The sequence below is a fragment of the Protomyctophum bolini genome (genome assembly GCF_963924005.1).
Source record: "Protomyctophum bolini genome assembly, chromosome: 5".
NCBI classification, from domain to species: domain Eukaryota; kingdom Metazoa; phylum Chordata; class Actinopteri; order Myctophiformes; family Myctophidae; genus Protomyctophum; species Protomyctophum bolini.
In genome coordinates, this window is record NC_137866.1 from 7,573,323 (window position 1) to 7,596,828 (window position 23,506).

Sequence of the window (23,506 nt, forward strand, 5' to 3'; positions counted from 1 at the left end):
ATATGAATTACATTTTTCTTTTATAGAAAGACAGTGGTTCTCAAACAGGTTCAAGGCAAGGACCCCAAAATGTGTTTTTTGTCTGCGGATGGACAGTTGGACATCCATCTGAAATTATTTTATGCCAGGAACCCCTATTAAAAGATTCATAGACCTGGGTTTCTTTCTCTCACACAAAACCTGGCAACTCTGACAAGAGTCCCCAAAGCAAAGCCAATACATCCTGATTAGAGCTCGCTGCAATAAGGGAAGGGCGACACTAGGCTGGCTCAGGACTGGAGAATCCGAGAAAAGACGAGACGGGAGTTCTTTTGGATTTTGAAAGCACAGGCTGGGAGAGGTGAGAACGAAACTCAATTAATCGCATGTTCTGTTCACTGTTAGTTGTTTTTAACCGTTATTTGAAATCTAAATGCATATTTCGACTTCAGAAGTGAGTTTTGAGCGTTGAAGGAAAAAGTAGGTGGTGTCAGTCTTTTCTGAAGGAGGAAGGCATGTCGGTTAGCCCTGGATTTATATGATCAACAAGCTCGGCGAGTTGAGACTTGTTACTTTGTGTTGCTCTAAAATATGTTCATTAATTAACAGTGAATTACATTGTGTTCTGGACTGGTTTGATCGTCGTTGTTGTGTCAAATCGGAGGAGGACACACCTGTTTCCTTCCTCCAACAACCTCTGCTTGTTCGTCCGTTGCACAAATCTTTTCGGTTCATGTTTTTTATTTGTAGTGCTCCACACCCCCACACATCTAATCTACAAACTCAACGGTTGGTTTACAGAAAATAACTTTGATTCTATGGTTGGCTTCATTGTTTGTGTTTGGACTCGCTTATCTTAACACCAACGGTGACGACAACGTCACAGTCAGGCAGCCCTACCTTTAGTTGTGGTTAAAAGTTTCTCGTCATTCTCGGAGAGCGAGAGAGAACCTGTTTGGCCAGTGAGAGCGAGAATCGATCGGTATTCGAAACATTTCTTCGGGGGGAAACCGGAGACTTTAGGAATGCGAAGGAAAGAATCGCAAAACAATAGCATAGCCTACTTAGTGGGATGATGATATACAACACCTTTCCTTTTAAAAAATACCCTTTTTTGGGGGTAAAACAATACCTTTCATTCTTTGCTTGCCTGTTGTGTTGCTAAACGGCTGCTTAAACGTTTTCTTTTTCTGTCCTGAGGACATTCCTTTCTCCGAGGAGTCACCACACCCTTTTGATCCGCTGTAGCAACAAGATCATCATGTTCCATAAACTATTTTCTTCCTCCTTCCTTGGCACATTGCTGCTCTCGCGCAAATAAACGCCAACTAATTGGCGAAAAAACCTTCCGACTTGTGTGGAATATCGCGGGCTACTCCCCATTTCATTTGCTACGTCGTAATACACTGGGTGTTCCAACAATACATGGCAGCAGCCTCCTGCCTCCCTCTCTTCTTGTCTACTGAGACTGGGAGGAGGAGGAATGCTCATTGCTCACAAAGATTCTCCCACATCCTCTTGGCGTGCGCGCCTGTGTTTGTGTGCGCGCGTGCATGTGTGTGTTTGTGGACCGTGTATGATGTCATTGTGGAAGAACTGCTGACCAAGCAAGAATTCACACAGGTAGTGGTCTTAGACAGAATGGCATGGTAATTATATCTCGCATGACAACACAGTCGACACTATTAGGGTTGGGATCATCCAGGACCAGGACCGAAGCAATCACATCCATCCATTTATCTCATCTCGGAGTTACAGACCTGTTGGGGCCCATTAACATGTACTAGCCTAGTACATGTTAATGCCTAGTACTACTAGGGAATCTGACTGTTAAGGGGTATTTGTTAAGGAACCGGTCCGGACCAACCCTAGTCGACACAGTCCACACAGTGCACCAAAAGGAAAGGTGGAGAAAAAGTGAAATTGTTTTCCGTTTTACCATACACGAGTTAGTATCTTTGGCCAATTGACCTAGCAATGCACAGTTGAACATTTTTTGAAATAAATGATTAACAACAAAATGTAGGAAACCAAAACATAAAGAGACCCATAAAAATGGGTCCCGACCCACTGTTTGGGAACCAGTGGTCTACTAGGTGATCAATGTCATGGTCACATCACATGGCAAAGAGACTGAGAGATCTCATGAGTCAAAGCTGTGAGAAATGCCTCACTTGTTGTCTTAGTGTTGTTTTTCATGACGGACATAAATTGTATTGCTAATGGAGTGTAGCAGATGCATACTTACTGTAGGCAATATGCAATGGTGGCTTTTAAGATGGCATTTTAAACACAAGCGTCTGTCAAACTCAATCGAAGACACTGCACCGTTCAGAAAGCTTATTGTCCAAGCTCCTATTTGTTAGAAGTAACTTCCTACACATCCGTTGTTTCTGATGGACTGCTCAAATGACAATGTTGGTATTAATCCACCTAGCCTGTTTGTTTTTTATCTCTGTGTTTAAGCTAGGCCTGGGCCATAATGGACAACATCAACCTTTTTCCAGCATATACCGGTACACTTATCGACATTTTGACCATAATATAATCACCATTGATATTATTATTATTATAATAATTATTGGTACTTTCACAAAGGTATTCATTCTTTATTTATTTATAAATGAGTAAAGTCTACATAACTAGGTGGATAAAGGATAATAGTCATGCAAGTTCAGAACATTTTCACTGTTCTGTAATGCAGGCAGCATTTAACCACTTTCACCTGCTGTGGGTCCCTAGTTGGCATGTTATTGGCAGAATTTGCAGAAACGTTTCAACATTTACGTCACAATATTTGAAAAAAAAGTTAGAAAATATAAAATAGGGCACCAGGAAAAGACAACACTGATGCTGCGTTCACACTGGCACAGTATGCAAAAGCTACACACTGTCGGAGTTACTGCCATATCGGCATAGTTCCAGACAATATCTAATATATATATATATACGGTAGTCTTCATATCACTATTGATTCGATACGGTATCAATATATATATATATATAGTGTATTGCTCAGATATTTGAAGTTGTTGTTGGCGCTGGTGCTTGTCAGCGGTTGAGGAGGAGTGTGGCACCCTAAGGATACAGAACATTACCTCCCTGATGGTGACATCACACTGCAACACACAGAGAGAGAGAGAATGGGAGAGAGAGTATGGGATTAGACAGAGACAGACCTAGAACAGTACTAGCCTGGAGGAGAGGAGGCAGAACAGAAGGAGAGAGGGAGGGTGACAAAGAGGAACACACAGAGGAAGGAAGAAGGATGATGGTGGAGGTGGTGGTGGGGGGGGGGGTACAATCGGGTCAGCTTTTTCAGCGAATTAGCAAGTAGGGTGTGGGAGTGAATCTGCGTGTTTTAGCAGTCTTTGTAGAAGACTCAGGGAAGATAAATAAATGCAGTCATAATTTCCCCCCCCCGCAAATCCTGATTATCTAACTCCGCAAGTTCCTCTCATCCACTTGTTATGGCCTATTTCGTCACTGTGGAATATTAATCAGACTTTCAGTGATGTGCTTTAGTGCTGCACAATTAACCGAAAACAAAGATTGTGACACCTATGCGATCTCATTTCTTTATTTGAGCAAGAATCGTGCAGCACTACTTGGCTGTCCAATTCATGTTTTTGCAACGAGAGAGAGACTTAAAGAGAGGTTTAAGTCGAGCACTTTGATGTCTGTTTAAAGCCACAGTAGTTGGCTCCATGGCACATTTGAGTAATAATGTTCAGCAACTACAGACTAAAGACATTAAACATTTTTATGGGGGGGAAAAAACGAGAATCGTGTGAAAATCGTGATCTCAATTCTTGTGGAGGAAAATGGAGAAACATTTGAGCAAGAATCGTGCAGCACTAATGTGCTTGATCTCCCCCTTCACATCTGCTTCAATTCTCTCTCTCTTCTGTCTAACTGTCTTCCATTCTTTCTCTTTTTCTACTCCTGTCCCTCCGTCTCTTCCTCTCTTGCATCCTGCGTCGCTCCATCTCTGTCTGTTTGAACTGCGGTGAAAGCTCAGGAGTGGATGAATGGATAAATCTCTGATATTTTTTTTCCTCTCTACTCTGAGCCAGGCTGAGCTCTGTGATAAATTGGGCCGGGGGAGTCTCGATGGCTCTGTCCTATTTCAAACGTCTGCTTGGGTCCGTGGCTCAGCCTGCTGCACCCATTTCATCTCCCTCACTACATGCATCCTACTACCAGCCAGCCCCAGGCTAACTGTAGGGTTTAGGCCAGAAAGTCTAAGCCCAATCTGATATAGCTAGACTTAAAACATGTTTGAAATATATAGTTTTGGGAGCCCAAATATGCAGCAATATTTCTCATTCTCAACAGTATTTTTGACCCCAAAATGACCTGGGTGAAAGCTCTAGTTTAAAAAGTCAGGGTTCTATAGAGCGCCGCAGTCCCTCCCCCTTTCAGAAAAACGAGTGGCCCAGGAAATGAAAACCCAATGCATTCGCAGTGTAGAAGTACAGTAAAAGGTAGAAATGGGAGAGACTAGAGCTTGCCGGTTTGCAGCACTGCTGTGGTATCTATGATCGGGTCAGGTCGACCAGAGTTTAGCACTCACCGCAGGGTGTGTGTATAATATGCAAATGAGTTGAGAGATATATAAACATTACAAACCCCTGTGTGGTGAGAAATCAAGCTCCCTCTAGCATTATTTTAAACTTGTGTTGTGTTCACCCACAGGCACATACCACACAGCACTCATTTGGACACACATTGTTTTGGTGTGTGTGGGAGATTTTAACCCATTAAAACCGGGGAAAAAGCATCGGCCTGGGCCGTGGCTCAGCGGTCCGGGCACCTTGGCCGGTGGTCAGTCTGGCGGTGTGCCGCGGGTTCGACTCCCGATCCCGACGGCCTTTGCTGCGTGTCACTCCCCCATTTCCTGTTGGCCTTCTTGTCTACTGTCCCTCTATGAAAGCTGTAGAAAGAAAAAGGGGAAACCATCTGTGGCATTTTAGATTTGAGCTAATCATTTTATATTTTGGCTATTCGGGGGTCCTTGACATGATAAAGTTTGGGCACCACTAAATGTAGCAGCATAGGGTTTTCAGAAACTGTTAGGATTAAGGATTTAGATTTTTTTGAGAATCAGCCTCAAGCCTTAATGGGTTAATGCCTTCATGCATAATCTCACCACCACAATACACTACTATGCTTAGTTGACTGGTGGGTGGGTACCTGCTTTTCTCCCCCGTCTGCCCCCTTTAATCTCCCCATCTACAAGCTCGCATCACGAATCTTCGCGTTAACTTGCGATGTGTTGTGAGCTTGACGATCGCCTATAGGAACTGTAGGGTTCATGTGGTTAACAACAAGCCTGTGAGTGGAAAAAGTGAACGGAAGCAAGAGGACCTGGGAAGAGAGAAGTGGAGATAAAGGCTGATTGGGACCAGGGGTGTTGTGTATTTAGGGGATAAGGGTGTTAAAGTGGGTGAGACATTCCACAGCGCTTACGTCCTTCCATGGTTCATCCACCACACACACAGAGTTAATGTTGCGTGTGAACTTTCTGTGACCCTTTGTTGGTCATCGTCGTCATTGTCTTGGCCAGGAGGCAGACAATGAGAGGGTGAATACTTATGTCTGTTTGTCTATCTGTGTGTGTGTGTGTGTGTGTGTGTGTGTGTGTGTTTGTCCATCTGTGTGTGTGTGTACGTGTGTGCTTAAGTTGTGTCCCTGTGCCTACACTGCTTGTCCGACCGATCGGGCGTCAAACTTTGCATGCAGCACAATGCCAGTAGACACTGACCTCACATAATGCTATTCTGTTTAGCATGACACCATTATATGGTGAAGTACAACATCAGGTTTAAGTGGTTTATCAGACTTGTCATTTAGTCTATTATAAAAAGTCAGACATTATTTGCACACAGATATAATATATATCTAATATTAATTATATATATATCAAGAAAATATGCTTTAATATTTTTCAGTGAATTGATTTTTTTTGTTTACATCAACTTTTCATTGCGTTTACCTGTAAACTTAGTGACAAATAAAACTATTGATTCTTAAAAGTAAAAGATGGATTCGCTAAGAAAATAATCAATATGTGCAGCCCTCACTTTCACCGAGTGTACAGTACAACATGCGACAGGATAACAGAGTTACTAATAATGGCAAATTCGTTTTCCCTCTTCCAAGAATTTGCTGTTTGTCAGAGAGACGTGGGCGAGGGTTTAAGTAGATTATTGGTTCTTTCCTCAACACAATCACAACAGTGTGTTGTATGTTGTACTGTCTGTAATCCCTACTGCTAGCTAATTTACCAACAGACATGCCCCCAAAATGCGAGAGAGAGGTATTAAATAAACATAACTTCATATGTTGGTTGGTCAATGGTCAGCTGAAAAAACTCTTGAACCCTACTAATCTAGCTAGTGTCCTTATTCTGGGGTTAACAGAATAACTAAATAAAAGCTAAATAAAAGCTCGGGACCATTCATTGTGACTGAACTTTTAGATTTAGGCTATTTCCCGTGAAGATATTTGGTGTAAATGGAAAAGAGGGGGGAGGTTACCTACGAGTAGAGGTGGCTGTATAGGGTTCATATGGTTAATGTCATGTCAGCTGAGTAAGCACTGTGTTGACGTTGTTTAAATCTTCCTGGTGTTTGACATTGGCATGCTCTTACCTCATGCTACACCACCAGGGTTTCTCAAATAGTTCTGTTCTTTTTGTGTATTTATCTATTGTGAAGATGGTGCTAACTGGCGTTTCACTTTTCACTCTGTGTAGAGTTCTCAAATTCTGCACAAACCCGACCCAACGTTTTAGGGCAGGTGTCAGGCCTGAAATCTATGCTAATTAGTCAGGCTGGTTTTCGGGCCCCCCCGCCTCCTTTATGGGCAAAATATTTTAGTTGTATATCTATTTTTTTATCATTAAACTGCTGCAGTTTACAGCAGCATAATTTCAGACAGAGAGAGTGGAGTGTTACAGATTAGTTAACTCATTGCAAATTATGTCATTGCATGTGAGATGTGACACAGGTGTGTAGCTACAGCCACCTCAAGGTACAGCATGTTACAGCACTTTGTTCAGCATACAGTAGTAATAATGCCATTGACATGATACTGCCCAGAACAAGTTTTTATTTCTCTGTAGTTTCTTTTTGTTTTTTGCATGGGTGCTTTTTCGGGCCCCCATGACTGAGCATACATTAGTAGAGTTGTCCATACCATACCAATTGACACAATTATTTTCGTACAATAAAAAGGCGTAATATCCTGTGCTTGGCATAATCAAACGGGTCCTCAAATACATGATTTGCATGGATACTTTGTGGTCACAGATGCATGTGAATGGAAGTGGGTTGAAACTTTGAGGAACGGGTAGAGCTCCTTCTTTCTTTACTAGTCTTCCTGAAACTCAATAAAGCTTTTGTGTGTTAATGTAAGTAACCACCTCTCCCCCTTGTCCAGTGGACAAGAATGGCCCCTGGCTAATGTGTTACTACTCTGGCACGGGACCGACGCCAGACCCTGCCTGTGAGAAAACCAGCACTAGTTGCTGAGAGTGGAATGAGAACTTTGCCCTTTTTTGCAACCTCACTTGGGGACTAACATTATGCAAGGCAGGCCAATGTATCCCAAGACACACACACACACACACACACACACACACACACACACACACACACACACACACACACACACACACACTCTCTCTAGTGTAGTCACGTGGGAATGGGAAGGTCAGAGAGTGTGTGTGTGTGTGAGAGAGAGAATCTGATGGCTCACCCACTGCAGTCTCCATTGCTTTGTGAACGTGATGTGTGAGTCATGTAACCCTGGGTTTGACACGGCTCAGTTGTCATTCAACTGGTTGGTTTACAGCGTCTCTGACGGTCTCATGCATTGTCAGAGATATGAGCAATTCCATACCAAGCCAGCACATGCTGCTTTGCAATCGTCATCGTATCCATTTTGTCTGTTCTCTATGGTATATTACTGGATATGTTTGTGGCACTGGCAGTGCATACAACCATTCAGTTTTCTTTCCGGCCGACGCAGCCCCATGGCAAAAGAAACTCGAGTCATAGGGATAATTAATTATTGCTTGAAAATGACACTAAGTTTAGTGTACAGTACACTGTACAGTTGATTTGAAAGTAAGCCAATGTTAAAACGCTTCTGGCCATGGGGTTAATTGCATTGGGGAGTGGTGTAGGCCAGGGGGTTTCAACTTTTCATTTGATCTCTTAATGAGGTGAGGTTTATTAATGTAATATTTATGTTTCATATGAATTTGCGCAACATTTGAGCAAAAACCTTGAGCCTGAACACAATCCGTGGCATTGTATCGTTGGTACCACCGACTGACCTTGAGGTTTCGTCAAGTGTTGTGCTTTCGGTTGCGCAGGTTTCTGCTCGACATTAACGTCGCTCACAGGCCAGTGTTACTATCCTATCCTTTAGCAAACACTTGTTGGAATGAGGAGGTGAAATCTTAGTGTCAGACACTGACTTCAGGAAAGGGACATGGGAAAGGAACCGGGAAAAAAAACTGTCTTGTTTGGTCGGATTGGACTCCTCCTTTTGCCAGTCAAGTTTGAATTGACTGCAAGGGGCAGAAACTAGTGATGCACCGAATATTCGGCCGCAGAAAATATTCGGCAGAAAATGGCTAAAAATGCATTTTCGGCCTATTCGGTTTCGGCCCAAATAGGCAGAAAATATATCACCGAATAGTGTATGCAATTAATGCATTCAAAAGAGCTGAATAAATGTTTTATGAACCCATAATAATGATTATTATTTAAGTTAAGTTTTGCCATAACCATTTATTTTGCCATAAATCAGGTAGCTTTAAGGAACGGCCATGACAGCAATGGTAGGAAAAAAGATGTATAATATTAATCATATTCGGATATTCGGTATTCGGTTTTCGGCAAACTGTTTCCTATATTCGGTATTCGGTTTCGGCCAAGAATTTCAATTTCGGTGCATCCAGAAACCAAACCAAAGGAAGAAGTCAAATTTAAAAAGTGGAAAGGTTCACAATCCCATAATATAGCACTTTATTATCCTGTAACGCAGTGGTTTTTAACCAGTGGTCCTCCGGGGACCACCAGTGGTCCTTGAGGGCGCTCCAGGTGGTCGCCAGCTAAATGATGGAGAGTTGGTAACCAAATAGATCTTTATCTCTATTCTAACCAAATGGACCTGTAAGGGTTCATTTGTATTATTGGTTTTTATTCTTATTTTACTTGTTTTTAGTTGAGTCTAAACAATTAGAGACTGTTATTTTGACCGTTTGCCTGTTATGTTATCGCTATGGCACCACATCAATACAGCATGGAACTGTGGACAAAATCCTATCCAAGGATAACAAAATATTCTTTCGTTTTGCGTCTAAATGTCCTCAAATGGTGGTCCTTGGTTAAAATGCAGAATAGATATTGGGCCTTGATATGAAAAGGGTTGAAAACCACTGCTGTAACGGAACACACTGTAATGTAATGGAACACACAGGCCAGAAGGGGCCCTCGTCATCATCACTCTACAAAGTACAGATCTATTCCTGCACTTTTTATTAGGCAGCACTCTGAGCCAGCCAGCCAGCCATCAGCAGAACGAGCAGCATTACTGTATCGTGTCGGGAGAAATAAAACACAAGCTCCATTTTGTGAAGCTATCTCTTACTGCGGATATAAAGGCTTGTACCGTGGCTACTAAGTCACGTGTGTGTGTGTGTGTGTGTGTTTGTCCTAAGGCAGTGGCAGTATGATGTATGGATGGAGTTAAGCAGCAGCCTGCTATCACAGAGAACAGGTGGCTTTCTCCAGAGACAACCCAGCGTGTGTGTGTGTGTGTGTGTGTGTGTGTGTGTGTGCCAACTAAAAGAAATATGTGGAGGATAAGTAATAACGCAGTTGGTAGTTAGTTATTACAGTGCACCAAAGCAAATGCCTAGATGGCCAATACAAGCTGTGACTCTGTGAGCATGACTTGGCCTACAGGATAAGATAACAATATAAACGCTAATTTAGCTCTTGCACATAATTCACTTGGTTAAGCCTCAGTGCTATACTGGCCTTCTGCATGTGCTGTATTGTGTAGTATAATACAGTGAATGAATGGTGGTGGTGGTGGGGGGGACAGGGGGGACGGTGGGACGGACAGTGGGACGTATACAAAACGTACATCCGTTGTATCTGGCAGTGTTCCTTATCATGCAGAGTGAAACCAGACGTGTTGTGCAGAATGTACCAGCCCTTCCAGGAGGTGTATTTTTCTTCCCTGGATAATGCAAACGCCACGCCCGCAAGTAATTGACCTTTGCTCCAGCCTCCAGACGGCCGGAAATCGATTTAATTTCTTAACGTTTTACTCGGTTAAAATGTCTCCATGTGTTCATATGAAGTGGAAAAGACAAGAAATGCAGTCAAGTATTTATTTATTATAAAAGCCTGGCAGAATACTTAACAAAGGCTATACGTCTACTACCTATAATTAATTACCTGCATAATTATTACATAACACAGGCTGCTTTGCAATGTTAAGAGACGATTGAATGTTCAATGGTGAAGTTGCATTGCGAAAATAACATTCTACGAAAAAGTATAATTGTAAATGGGCTATTCGGTGAAGAGATTTATTTTTGTAGAGTCATAAAACAAGATTTAGACCAGAAAGTGTTTAATCGTCGAAGGATAACGGTTTGAAAGTTGGCAGTAATTCAATACTCTGTAGTTCTCAACAGGCCTGAAAAGTGAAAACTAAGGCCCGGCCCTAACTGATCAGGCCTGACTAATTAGCATAGCTTTTATTTTAGGCCGGTCCACGGTCCTAAAACGTTGGGTCGGGTTTGGGCAGAATTACTACACAGTAAACGTGAAATGCCAGTCGGCACCATCTTCATAATAGATAAATTCACAATCAGTCTGTTTTTGTGTTTTCATTAAGGAAGGATAATAATTTGCACTTTACATGCTGTCATTTGGACCGAAAGAACATGACCTCAAACATCACGCCTAAAGGGTGTGGTTTTGGCACAACTAACTGCATTAGGAAATGAAGACCTGCTTCCAGGAGGTGTTGTCCTGCTACTAAGACATTTGTTTCAGTAGATTAATTAATTTGTCTCAGTTTCAGTGGACAAGGACCTCAGTCAGTGCCATTTCAGAGCACTTTACAGGCAAACAAACTTGTGTGTGACTGTGTGTGTACTGTGTGTGTGTCCTCACTGTCCTGAAACAACTGCTTTTATTTATCCATTCGTAATCAGGGCAGGTTTGGGCACTTTGTCAACAATGGCAGAGAGCTGAAAATGTATTGAAGTTGAAATTGGTCTCTTTGAGGCCGGGCTGTGGAGCAGTGTTAATTCCATTCCGTCGACTACAACTATGACAAATAATGTTTGTTCACAACCTTTTTTTCACTGACAATCTAAATAGAGACTAAGCTATGATTAGACTAAAACTGTTTGGTTACACTTGGGTGTTGCGCTCTGAAAAAAAAACAAGCTCAGAATTGGAGAGAGAATTGTGCAGTACTGTCTGACTGTCACCAACCAAACCTGTAGGACGGTGCTATAAATTATTAGGCCAAGGTGATGTAGCAGCAGCAGCAGCCAGGAGCACATTCTCTTTCCCAGGAGGTGCTGCTGGTGTATGAGAGACTATGCGTAGGCAGCTGTACACTACAGTATGTAGAGCATTGCATCCTGTGTGTTTGTGGGGTTGCAATGTTCCCAGGACTCTGGTGTGCTGCCCCCCCCCCTTCTTTCTTCTTTTCCAGGCCAACACCGAACCCTCAGCCTTGCCTTGCTCTGTTTTCCACCTAGCCCACATAGGACAGGACACAGCCCAGGAAAGGGAAGAGGGTGCGGCTCCCCCAACAGACTTGGAATCACCTCTTCTCTCCTTCCCTTCCTCCCCTCTTAATACCAGTACCTCAGTCTCTCTCTCTCTGGTTTCTCTCTCACTCCACTTATTGCCCCCTCCCCTCCCCCTTTCATGAATTGCCATGCTACAACCATGCTTTTCCAGGAATTGGCTCGTGACTCGAATGCTTGTGTGGGAGAGTTTGTTCCTATTTTGCCCATGCTGCATTCTCTTTGTCAGAGATAAGACAGACTAATTGAGGCCAACAATTGAGTTGTTTTGATCATGAATTCATGACATGTAATTATGAATTGCTGTGCACCACCATGAGCGGATCAAATAAAGTATGAATGTGTGACTAGCGGCCCGTGGTTCAGGAAGAAATGGAAGGTTCCCACTTTGTTCCCCAGCTCCTCTTGGCTTGATGTCAAAATGTCCTTGAGTGAGACGTTGAACCTCCCCATTCTGACATTGAGATTGTATTGATTTCATTGTGCCTGTTTATTTTGTGTGTACCGGTTCGTTTGTTTTTGGAAAAAAGGTAAAACGGGGAAGCTGTGCTTCACAATAAAGATATTTGAAACGTGTAAGACACAGTGAGCCTCTGACTGCTCCCGAGTCCAGCAGATGATAACGTTGGATTTAGTGCTTCACGATTCTTGCTCAAATGTGAATCTCTATTTTCCTCCACAAATTAAGATCACGATTCTTTTTTTTTTTTCATGAAAATATTTATTGTCTTTAGTCAGTAGTTGCTGAACATTACTACATTCAAAATGTGGCATCAGCCCTGGAGCCAAATACTGTGGCTTTGAACGGACAACATCAAAGTCTTTGACTTAACACGTAAGAGTAACTAAAATGAATTGGACAGCGGCTAGCCAACCAATGCTCAAACTTAGAAATTAGCTTGCATAGGTGTCTGAATCTAGATCGCGACCTTTTTTCTATTAACTGTGCAGCACTAGTTGGATTTCCTCCACCTTCGGTTTGCGACTGTTTGTGAAGAGGAGGATGTAACGGCACCATTTCTATTCTTATGTCGTTGAATAAATATTAAAGGCGCCTCGTTGTTAAAAGTGTTCCATTCTTTTTGGCAGATGGCAGCCATCAGGAAGAAGTTAGTAATCGTGGGTGACGGCGCTTGCGGAAAGACCTGCCTCCTCATCGTGTTCAGTAAGGACCAGTTCCCTGAGGTCTATGTCCCCACGGTGTTCGAGAACTACATCGCTGACATTGAGGTGGACAGCAAGCAGGTAATGTCGTGAAGGACACACACACGCGAGTGCGCACACACACAGCGACACATGTGATCTGCACTTGTGGGATCTAACCACATGAACCATAGCGTCCTTATTCTGGGGCGAAGAGATTTGGTGTAGGAAAAAGGTAGCATACCATAAAAATAACTTACAGTAACATGATACTGCTATAATATCCCTCAGATCTTTTTATATCAAGGACCCCCAAATGAACACTTATTTGCCCGTGGACCCCCCATTTGAAAAGAGATGCCAAGGACCCCCATAGGATTTTCACGTTTCTAGCAGTGATTTTCAACCATTTTCATTTCAAGGACTTTCAAGGAGTTTGACATCCATTGGGCTATGGACGGACCTACATTTTATGGGATTTTCATCTCTGGGACCAAATTCATATTGTAAAATCAATGTTAATTTAACTCTGAGAGTGTACAAAATACAAATGGAACCCGTTAGGGTCCATTTGGTTCCATTTGTTTTTCCGTCCTCTTCTTCCTCTTCTCTAGTTCACAAGAGGATGGGGCTCAGTCCCCGACCCACACAGAGCAGAAGGGACAAATAAAAGCCAAAAGAATAAACTTGCTCTTCATGATGATCAACAAAACGCTTAACATGGCACGAGGAGGAGTGTGAAAGACACCAGGCTATAACTGTAGTGTGGCTGTGTGCATGTATTAGTGCAGAGCTTAAAGTGGTATTTATTTCACTTTACTCTGGCATTTGTGTGGACACCTTCATGTTATTGGATACACTCCCCTCAGTTTGAAGCCTGTTTAAGTTCAAATCTTTATTCTTTACCATGTTGGACTCATTGACAACACATGTCCCTGCTTCTGGTGACTGATATGGTCCTAATGCTTGGGGGGGCTGTGCTTTTTCAGTTTTACACAGTATTGCACATTTAATTACGGTAAAACTTTCAGCTTTTTTCACAAATACGAAATATAATGAACCAGAAGCCTGATGAGTTTATACCAAGGGCACGATAAACATGAAATGGGCAGCAATTATAAAATAAAATCACATGCTGTAATCTTGTAGATCTGTTCCATTTGTGTCAGCTAAGCTTGCAGATTTGTTCTGTTTTTTTTTTTTAACTCATCTTAGCTTCTGGGTGTCCTTGGAACAAAATATTTTGAGATGAGGGTCCTGGAGCAAATGCATATAATTTTGGTGGTCCTTGACCTAAAAAAGTTAGAGCACCACTGATATAGCAACGAACATACGTTTTTCAGAAAACTGGATTTAGAAGACATTTTTAGAATCCCCCTCACAAGCCAAGTGGTCCAGGCAAATGCCACATATAGGCTCTGGCCTGACAGCGCGTCACATGTTCGAGTCCCTTTCATGACGACTGTTGCTGCATGTCTCTCCCTTCTCTCTCCTCCTTCTCTTCCTGTCCATCTTTACTTAATGCTATCAAAGGCAGAAAAGCAGAAAATATAATATAAATAAATAAAAAGCTGAGCACGGGAAGTCTTTTTTAGTTCAAACAATGATAGAAGAGAGGTTGAAATGGATGGTGGTTGAGGGGGAGATGAGTGGGCAGCGCAGACAGGAAGTCCTCGTCTCTATCGAGGCTGGCAAGGAAGTGCAGACCTTGCAGTCAACAACAGGAAATGGAACGTCACAGACTTCCTTCCTGCGCAAGCCCCGGCACTCCCTACCCACCTTTGTACAATACATTATGACTAATGCCCCATTTCCTGTCCCCATTTCCTGGGCTGTGAAACCTTGGATCAGCTCACTTCCTGAAATCTGAGGGTTTTATTTTGTGCAACATGGTGCTTGGCTCTAGCACTGCTTTAACCACTTAAACCCTTTAGTTGACCGGAGACCCCCAGGGGTCTATACTGATGAGGCCAGTGATGAAAGTTAAATTATGGCCGAGTTATTTGCTGACTCCTGGGAGACCCCAAGTGGTGACAGAATGCCAGGACAGAGTTGGAGAGTGCATGGATTATAGTTCTCTTCTGAGTCGCCACGACTGATTTCGGTCAGTTGGATGGATTCCATAGAAGCCAGCATGTAATGCCTTCTATGGACGTATGTTGCACGGCAAAAATAACCCATCTGCAAGCTCTCAATGCAGAGCTTGTAGATGGGCTATTTTTGGGAGCATTTGTGCAAGTTGTCAAACTAGCGAAATGTCCACAAGCGTCTTCCATATTTTTTTTTAATTTTTCATCAAATTATTGGCTCAGTCAGGAATGTGACACAAACAAAGTAATGTCCATGAATTCAAGGCTTGATGGGATGTGTAGTTGATAGAAAATAAGTATTTGCCAATGCCATCAAATAGGGAACCGTAGTATAATTCAGTTCTTGAAATTAAACGGGTTGAGAATCACTGCTAGAGCCGTACAAATCTTCTCTTATGGGGGTCCCTCCCTGGCATATCTTTTCAAATGGGGGTCCGCCGGCTAATTAGTGTCAATATGGGGGTCCTTGACATGAAAAGGTTTGGGAACCACTGGGATAGAAGATGTAGCAACTATAGTAGGCCCGACCAAACATCATTCACAGCCACTAAATGTCAAGCATTTCTATGACTTACTTACTCAACCCCAGTCACCACCCAGCCCCACCTACCAGCATCTGGTTTTATGTACCATTGGGGGATTATATCCTGACTAAAGTCTTTGCACACCCATTCAGCAGCGGCAGCAATGCATAAAAGCTGATCTAGTCTGCCAAAACTCAACTTATTGCCATTTGTCTCGACTGAGATGCATACTGTGTGAATGCAGTCTGCCAACTGCATTCAGTTGGCAGACTTTTATACCACCGGCCTCGGCAGCTTACAGGCCACATGACGAGAAAAGTGACATATCTAGGCTACTGTACATAAGACATTCCTGCGAAGCACATTCCCAGACTGAATGCGTGCTGCGTTTTCTTGCAGTACCGGTTTTGTTTTGGAGAGTTATCTGTTCCATCTATAGATCAGCCCAGATAGAGTCCTCTTAGGAGCGGTTTGATTAATAACAACCAGGAAGACAGCCATGTCCTGCTCAGGGGAGTTTGTTTTTACAGGTCTGGTTGTCAGAACCCATAATGTTCAATCCCTTTATTCCTTTTCTTTCTCCCACTTCCGCCTTCTGCTATATCTCTGTCTTAACCGATTAAGACCTGAAACCGATTCTACAAATGTCTTCTAAATCTGTTTTGTGTTACGATATCGGTGATTCTCAAACATTTTCATGTCAAGGACCCCTCAAAAGGTATTTGGTGACTGACTCCCCACCTCAACAATTTCTGTGTTCCAGGGACCCCCAGAAGTAAAGATTTGAGTAAAAAATGTATAATAGTCAAAGATTTGGGCAAATTTTCATGATTCTATAAAACTTGCAGATCTACATACAAGCTTGCAACACAGCATGAAGTGACGTGCTGTGAACTTGTATATCTGCTATTTGTTAATAGCCAACACTAAAATCTTAATGGGTTAAATAACAAGCAAGGCATGAATTGCCCCAATATATTATCTAGCTTTTTTAATTCTAAATGAGCGAGACACCCTGGCTGTATCCCCAATCCCCTCATCTAAGACTCGATCGTTTGATGAGGTGAACCTCTCTTCTCTGTTTTATGTTAAGTAAATATGATGTTCTTTTCTGAGGGGCCTCCTGTTCCCAACGTTGTGTGTCTGTGTGTACCATGGAATGTGATGATGTATGATAAGAGCGCACCTCACTTACACAAGTGTGATTTTGATCCTCTCAGGTGGAGCTGGCACTTTGGGACACTGCAGGCCAGGAGGACTATGACAGACTGAGGCCTCTCTCCTATCCCGACACAGATGTGATCCTCATGTGTTTCTCCATAGACAGCCCTGATAGTTTAGGTAAGGCTCGACATACTTGGCTGCTAACAATGTTAATAATACAACTTTATTTGTATAGCACCTTTCATGACATGAAATGCAGCTCAAAGTGCTTTACAAAGCAATAGAGAAAAAAAAGAAAAGGCATTAAAGCTATTAAAATAATAGCAGTGAATAAGGCAATACAGGGAGGACATGAATAACAACGATTTTAAAGGCTCAACTAAAAGCAAGAGTAGAAGTAGGTCTTGAGCTGTGCTTTAAAATGTCTACAGAGGCCGCCTGTCGAAGCTTTAGTGGGAGTTTGTTCCACACCGGCGGTCCGTAGAAACGGAAAGCTACTATACCGTATTTTTTAAGTTGCCATTTTTTTAGGCACATCGAGCAGGAGGACCTGAGGGGTCTGTTTGGGACATAATTATCTACTATCTAGGCAGGTACTCCTGTAGGTAGGAAGGTGCAAGACATGACTATATTGTGGAATAAAATAAGACTTAAGGTTATAGTAATAGTTATTGCAAGAAGATTATAACAGACAGAATAGTCCAGTATCCAGTAAAGGATAAGCAAGTACAGTGTAATGCTGCATTCATATGGAATCAGGCAAGCGGTAGATGGCAAACGGCAAAACCTGCTGGACACCACGGAACGGTAAAAAGATTACATATTTTAACATTGAGGGAGGCCGTCTGCCGTTGCCGTCGCCGGTTCTGGCTGCCCGGGCCGTCCTGTTCCATTTACCGTCCTGCTCTCTCGTCCACTAAAATGACTTCCAGTTCGCCGTCTGCCTGATCCCCATGTGAATGCAGCACAAGAAAGATTCTCTGTACTGATTAAGTATGTGGGCCATAGGTCCATTCTTGCTTTAAAAATAGTTCTGACTTGGCCAGCCTGACCACCTCTTGGCAAGGTGTTTTGTTTTTAAAGCCGAGACCTGGTCACCTCTTTTACAAGAAGTCTAACAGGGCCGTCCCAGAGCCAGAAGAAATGTTGATCATTCCACAGCTCGACTAGAAAGGTACATGTCGAGACCTGTTCAGGTCGTGTGTACATGCAACATTTACTGGAGAAGAGTTTGCTCACCTGCATATTTTTCAACTCTTTTCAAACACTGTACTACATGCTGTAGTAAAATGTAGATGCCAAACTGTCATGGCTACTGTGCTACTGACATTTACATTTTCACACAAATTATTGCGATTAACGATTTAATTGTTTTGTCATTGAACACTGGAACATAAAAATGACATTTCCGTTTAGTTTTGAAGTTGCACAGGGTATTGTATACTGTTGCTACATACAGTATACAAAGAAACGACTGACACATTTATAACTTATAAACTATACAAAAAAGACAAAGTAAAAGAAAAAGTATACTAGTGGAAATGGCTGATCTACTTGTGACAGGCCTATCTGCATAGTGTTGTCCAGTCATGGACAGAGTCATGAACCCATTCTTTGGACGGGGCGGGGACGGGACATTCGGGATGTTGTGCTTCCTAGACGAACCACAGTTGTCCAGGGCAGCGTTCACCCATTTAGGACAGGAACGCAGTTGTGTCACCGTATACGCTTTTAACCATTATTTTAAACTTCAGCTGTTAGCAAAAAATAGCAGATCTACAAGCTCGATCTTGTAGATCTGCTATTTTTGAAAAATCGTGAAACTATGGAGCAAATCTTTGAATATGAATGTTTTTAACTTTACTTCTGGGGAGGCCTGAGACAACATATTTTCAGATGGGGGTTAATCCAGAGCGATTTACATTAAGCAAGAACAAAAAGCATGGCAATACATCACATACATAAAAAGTAGTTATCATGAAACATGCGTAAGCTAAGAACTTAACCGTGGAATATCTATATAAATAAACTAAACATACTATACTATACATACTAGTATATACTATAAAGTACTATGACTACATAAAATGCAATTCTAGTGCTGTCTGCTATACGTCTGTTTAAAGTGCTATCCATCTACATAGCACTTTATGTAGCTATCTAATCGGAAAGCTGCCATGATTTAGAAGACTTTAGTAGAATCGTGTTCTGGGGTCTAAAAGGGTTAAGCACAAGGTGTGGTGACCGCGTGGTGACCGCGCTCCTCCGAGTCCGTCCACCATGTGCTGGAAGTCAGTGGAATGTACTGGAAGAAGCCACAGATGAGACGCCTTGCATAGCACTGCATTAACCGCTTATATACGCCCTATATACTTCCTCATATGACGAATGGCTCAAATAGCGCTGATCTACAAGCTCACCTATTTTCCCATATTCTCTCTCCATTCTTTTGTTAATTTACTTTCACTTTTTTTTAATGCCTACAATGACCTGCCCAAAATAGGGACGCCGGGCTGAAAGTGCTTAAACAACATGAAGTGTAGGCAAGACTGCACTGGTAAAATGCAACAGATTCGCTGTAGCTATCCAAAATGAATCCGTAGCCTGCTATCATTCACACAATGGCAGGTTACATAACATTGTAATCATTGTAAAAAGGGAGTTTATGGAAGAGGGTAGTACGGAGAAGTAAGGTGAGGATTTATGACATATCGGCTTCATAGATTTTCAACATCGGTGAGTAAGAGGAATAGTTTGGTGCAAAGTAATCCTTGGAGCATCCCCAGGGAAATGAATACCGCAAGAGGGGACAGGACTGCGACACCTATCTCTACAGCAAAATAAACGAAAGATAAGAAATGGGGTTATAAAATAAATGTATAACTGACCTTGCATTCTACTGTGCCTGTGGGCTTGTATATATGGCTCAATACACATGTATGAGCATTTACGTGTGTGTACAGTACAGTACAGTACAGTACAGTGTGATTGAATATGTACGTGCCATGGTACTTTGTATTACTGCATAACTTGTGTAGATTCATTAGTTTGCTGTTTGTCATGCATTGTTTATGTCATGCATTTTTGATGTTTGGTGTTTAGTGTTCTACATTAAACGGCCAACATTGTTTGACTGCTGCATTGGCACCATTTATTTTCATGCAGTAGCTTAATCTGCATAAAGACACAGACAATGTCGTAGAATAGATTTCTACAGCTACAAACTAGAGGCTCTGACATTTCCTGTAAGCCAACGGGCACATATCTGCATGTATTGTTGGCTAGGCTCTCGGTATCCTACAAATCTTTAAATAAGTTGTCCCTGTTGGCTGACATGATGTATATAGAGCCCCCTCTGACAAAGCCACCACCACGGGGCTCTCTCCCATACTGTTTTGATTCGGCTGTACCACAGCTAACATTCCAAACTGTATGGCATCTCCTTACAGAGGAAACAAGAACACTGGTCTTCACCAGCACTGGGCTGGACTCTCAGAATCAGCCCCGGGGTCAATGGCCTCTCGGATGTTTATAAATGTCTCCACACTGTGACAAGGGGAAGGACTCTCCCAATACTCCTTGTAGGGCAAAAATGGTGGTGTGTGTGAAGTGGACAACAACAGCAGCAGCAGGATTGGACTTCAATGGAACCACTAACAACGTGTCTTTCTGTTTCTTACAGAGAACATTCCAGAGAAATGGACGCCTGAAGTGAAGCATTTCTGTCCCAATGTCCCCATCATCCTGGTGGGGAATAAGAAGGACCTGAGGAATGATGAACACACACGCAGAGAGCTGGCCAAGATGAAACAGGTGTGTGTATATCTTGATATTACCTTATCGGCAGCACCCAGTAAGACATGTTACTCCTGTGTAACCAGTTACAACTTTAGAATTTTGACTTGGACGCACACACACACACACACACACACACACACACACACACACACACTAGGGGTCCTCCTGACCCACAGGTTGAGAACCACTGTTCTAAACCACTTGTAGAGGCATTCGACTTCCAAACCTCTACCTCCACATGGTGAGGGCCCTGGGGTGTTTGACTCGTACTCCATTCAATAGAAAAAAGTTGCAGAGAGGGTTTGTAGTAGTTTAACTGAAGACTCTTTATTCTTTCCAAACAAAACATTAAATAATAAGTGAGTAAGCGCGTGCGGTCAAAAACGGTATGCTTCCCCAGCCTCACCAAACATTTCCTATTGTCTCTAAATGCATGTAAAGTGACCTTTAACAAGCTACGGCCCTTCCTGTCTCCCAGTGAACCTTTCAAAATAAAAGTTACAAATAAAAGTTACAAATCACTGCAGGGGAGGTTTTACTTTGAAGGGGAGAAATTATACAGGAAGTGCAAAAGGGCTCACTAAATTAACATGACATACCAGGGAATCTAATTTGAGGTGGAGGCTTCTAATGATCCAAATTATAACATTCTCAACAAATAAAGGAAACATAAAACTGGCTCCAACACCACTGATGTGCATTGGTTGTTTTAGGAGCCAGTGAAGCCAGAGGAAGGCAGAGACATGGCCAACCGCATCCAGGCCTTCGGCTACCTGGAGTGCTCGGCCAAGACGAAGGATGGCGTCCGGGAGGTATTCGAAATGGCCACCAGGGCGGCGCTGCAGGTGCGCAAGCGCAAGAAGAGGGGCGTCTGCCTGCTGCTGTGAAGAGGGAAAACGGGGCCAAACCAAACCAACCAATCAGCGACTGAGGGAAGACCTCCCCGCAGCACAACCTTATCCATGGAGAAAAACCTTTAAAACCAACCAATGGCTTTCTTGGACTATATTTACACCACAAACGCAGATCTGCCACACAGGCAAATGCGAAAGACTGACAACACCTGTTTAAAAGCAAAACAAATCAGCCTTTTTTTTGTACTTTTCTGTTTTCTTCTACTACTCACACACACACACACACACACACACACACACACACACACACACACACACACACACACACGTTGTTCATGCTTTGTTCTTCCATTCACTGCTGGTTTTCGTTTGTTTCTTTCTTCACCAGCGTGTTTGTGTGAGGAGCCTGTCTCCCTCAGTCCCCCCACCCCCCTTCTGTATGTATGAATGTATGTTTGTATTTATATGTGCATATATATATATATATACTTTACATATATATCAGTCATCCTGCCACTGCCTCTGTGATGATTGTTTACAGAGAAGGACCAAGAAGCTCACCGCACACGCACCCCTTAAACCCATAAAGACCCCGAGGCCCATTCTACTAAATGCCTTCTAAATCGGTATCTCCCAGCCTATAGCCAACCTCAAAAGGCACACCGTTTCTCACAAAGTGTTCTTTTTAGATTTGGCTCGTTGTGTTGGGACTAGGTAAAATGTTCATATGGAACCCCCACCTGTGTCCATGTATCTCCACACATCATCTTCAGTCTTCATGCTCCGGTCATTTTACCACACCCATTTCATTTTACGCCCCGAGATTTCCAGTATGCTGAATCGGCAGAGCTCCCCACGTCTTCCCCCCCCCCCCCCCCCTCCTTCTCTCCACTAACATCAAAGACTGTACATTTAGGTTAAACTCAAATTGGATGTATATTCATTCGTTGAAACCTACATGAGCTCAGACAGTAAGGGCTGTTTACAGAATGCACCTTGCTCTGTCTCTGTCTCTGCTATGGGCGAAAGGATAGGCTGGCACCGCACACAGTGGCCTATTGTCGGAAACAATACTCTCAGTCAGTCACACACACACACACACACACACACACACACACACACACACACACGAACCAGGCCACACCAGTGCCTCCCATAACGTGCCCACTCTGAATTCTGCACGGCTCGTTCAGACCCCATTATGCAGTTATGCGATGTTACTTTGTTTTTCATTAATTGAAAGGGGAGTGCATATCATGTGGTGTGCTGGACTTAATCCCCACTGCGCTCGCCAACATTGCCACTCAGACAGACAGTTCGTTTTGAGGCGGCTCATTATCCAGCTGTGTGTATGTATGTATATATATATATATATATATATATATATATATACTGTACAAGGATCTGCGCAGCTTGATTGACAAACACACACACGCTATCAATGTGCCAACTCTTAAACCATGGATCAGTAGATACCTTGGCTGTTTCAACTGCCATGTTGATTTTACACACCAGCCAACCAGCTGTATTATAACCATGTGATATAATTCCTACCAAGACCAAGTTTTTTTTCTTATTGAGAAGTCCTCAAAGGTTTGAGATGGATCCCACATTATCAACTCTAAAGCGCCCCTTTGAGTTTCACAATCAGTTTGCTAATGCAAAAGCGATGATTAATGAGCTGTGAGTCTTAACGGCTACTTCCTGACATCAGGGTTGATGGAAAGGGATAGAGAGCATCAACCCTGTTCAGTATCCTCCTCACTAACACTCTACACTAGAGCTCATGGCAGATCACTGGGTAAGTGTGTGTAGACTGTGTCAATGTTAAGCTCCAAGAATGGCAATCCTGCATACACTTGTCCAGTTCTATCAGACGCCTTGAGAGCTGGGATCAGAGGGCAGTATAACTGGCCAATAAGCCCATCTCCTTTTAACAGTAATGCAGGCCTAGAACACGCTAAAGACCTTAAAGTCAAGTCAGGAGAAAAAGCTGATTGTGATGATTCTTTACAAACAGGACAGGGGTGTGGTGTTTAATGTCTGGGTAAGACAAACATGTTAATAAAATATTTTTGAAATGCTACATAA

The 23,506-nt window shown here is 42.7% G+C and overlaps 1 protein-coding gene across 1 annotated transcript; it reads left to right on the top strand.

Moving 5' to 3' along the window:
• The first annotated feature begins 200 nt into the window (after nucleotides 1-200).
• LOC308315642 (rho-related GTP-binding protein RhoA-D) lies at nucleotides 201-23,506 on the top strand. Its single transcript, XM_080763726.1, has 5 exons — nucleotides 201-340; nucleotides 12,932-13,087; nucleotides 16,820-16,940; nucleotides 20,446-20,576; nucleotides 21,275-23,506. Exons 2-5 carry the CDS (start codon nucleotides 12,932-12,934, stop codon nucleotides 21,446-21,448), a joined length of 582 nt encoding a protein of 193 aa, XP_080619852.1. The 5' UTR covers nucleotides 201-340; the 3' UTR covers nucleotides 21,449-23,506.

Excerpts from the sequence above, each read along its gene's own strand:
- LOC308315642 (XM_080763726.1), top strand. The coding sequence starts at position 12,932 with ATGGCAGCCATCAGGAAGAAGTTAGTAATCGTGGGTGACGGCGCTTGC. Across the intron at positions 16,941-20,445 it reads AGACAGCCCTGATAGTTTAG|AGAACATTCCAGAGAAATGG; the intron begins GTAAGGCTCGAC and ends TGTTTCTTACAG. Across the intron at positions 20,577-21,274 it reads AGCTGGCCAAGATGAAACAG|GAGCCAGTGAAGCCAGAGGA; the intron begins GTGTGTGTATAT and ends TGGTTGTTTTAG.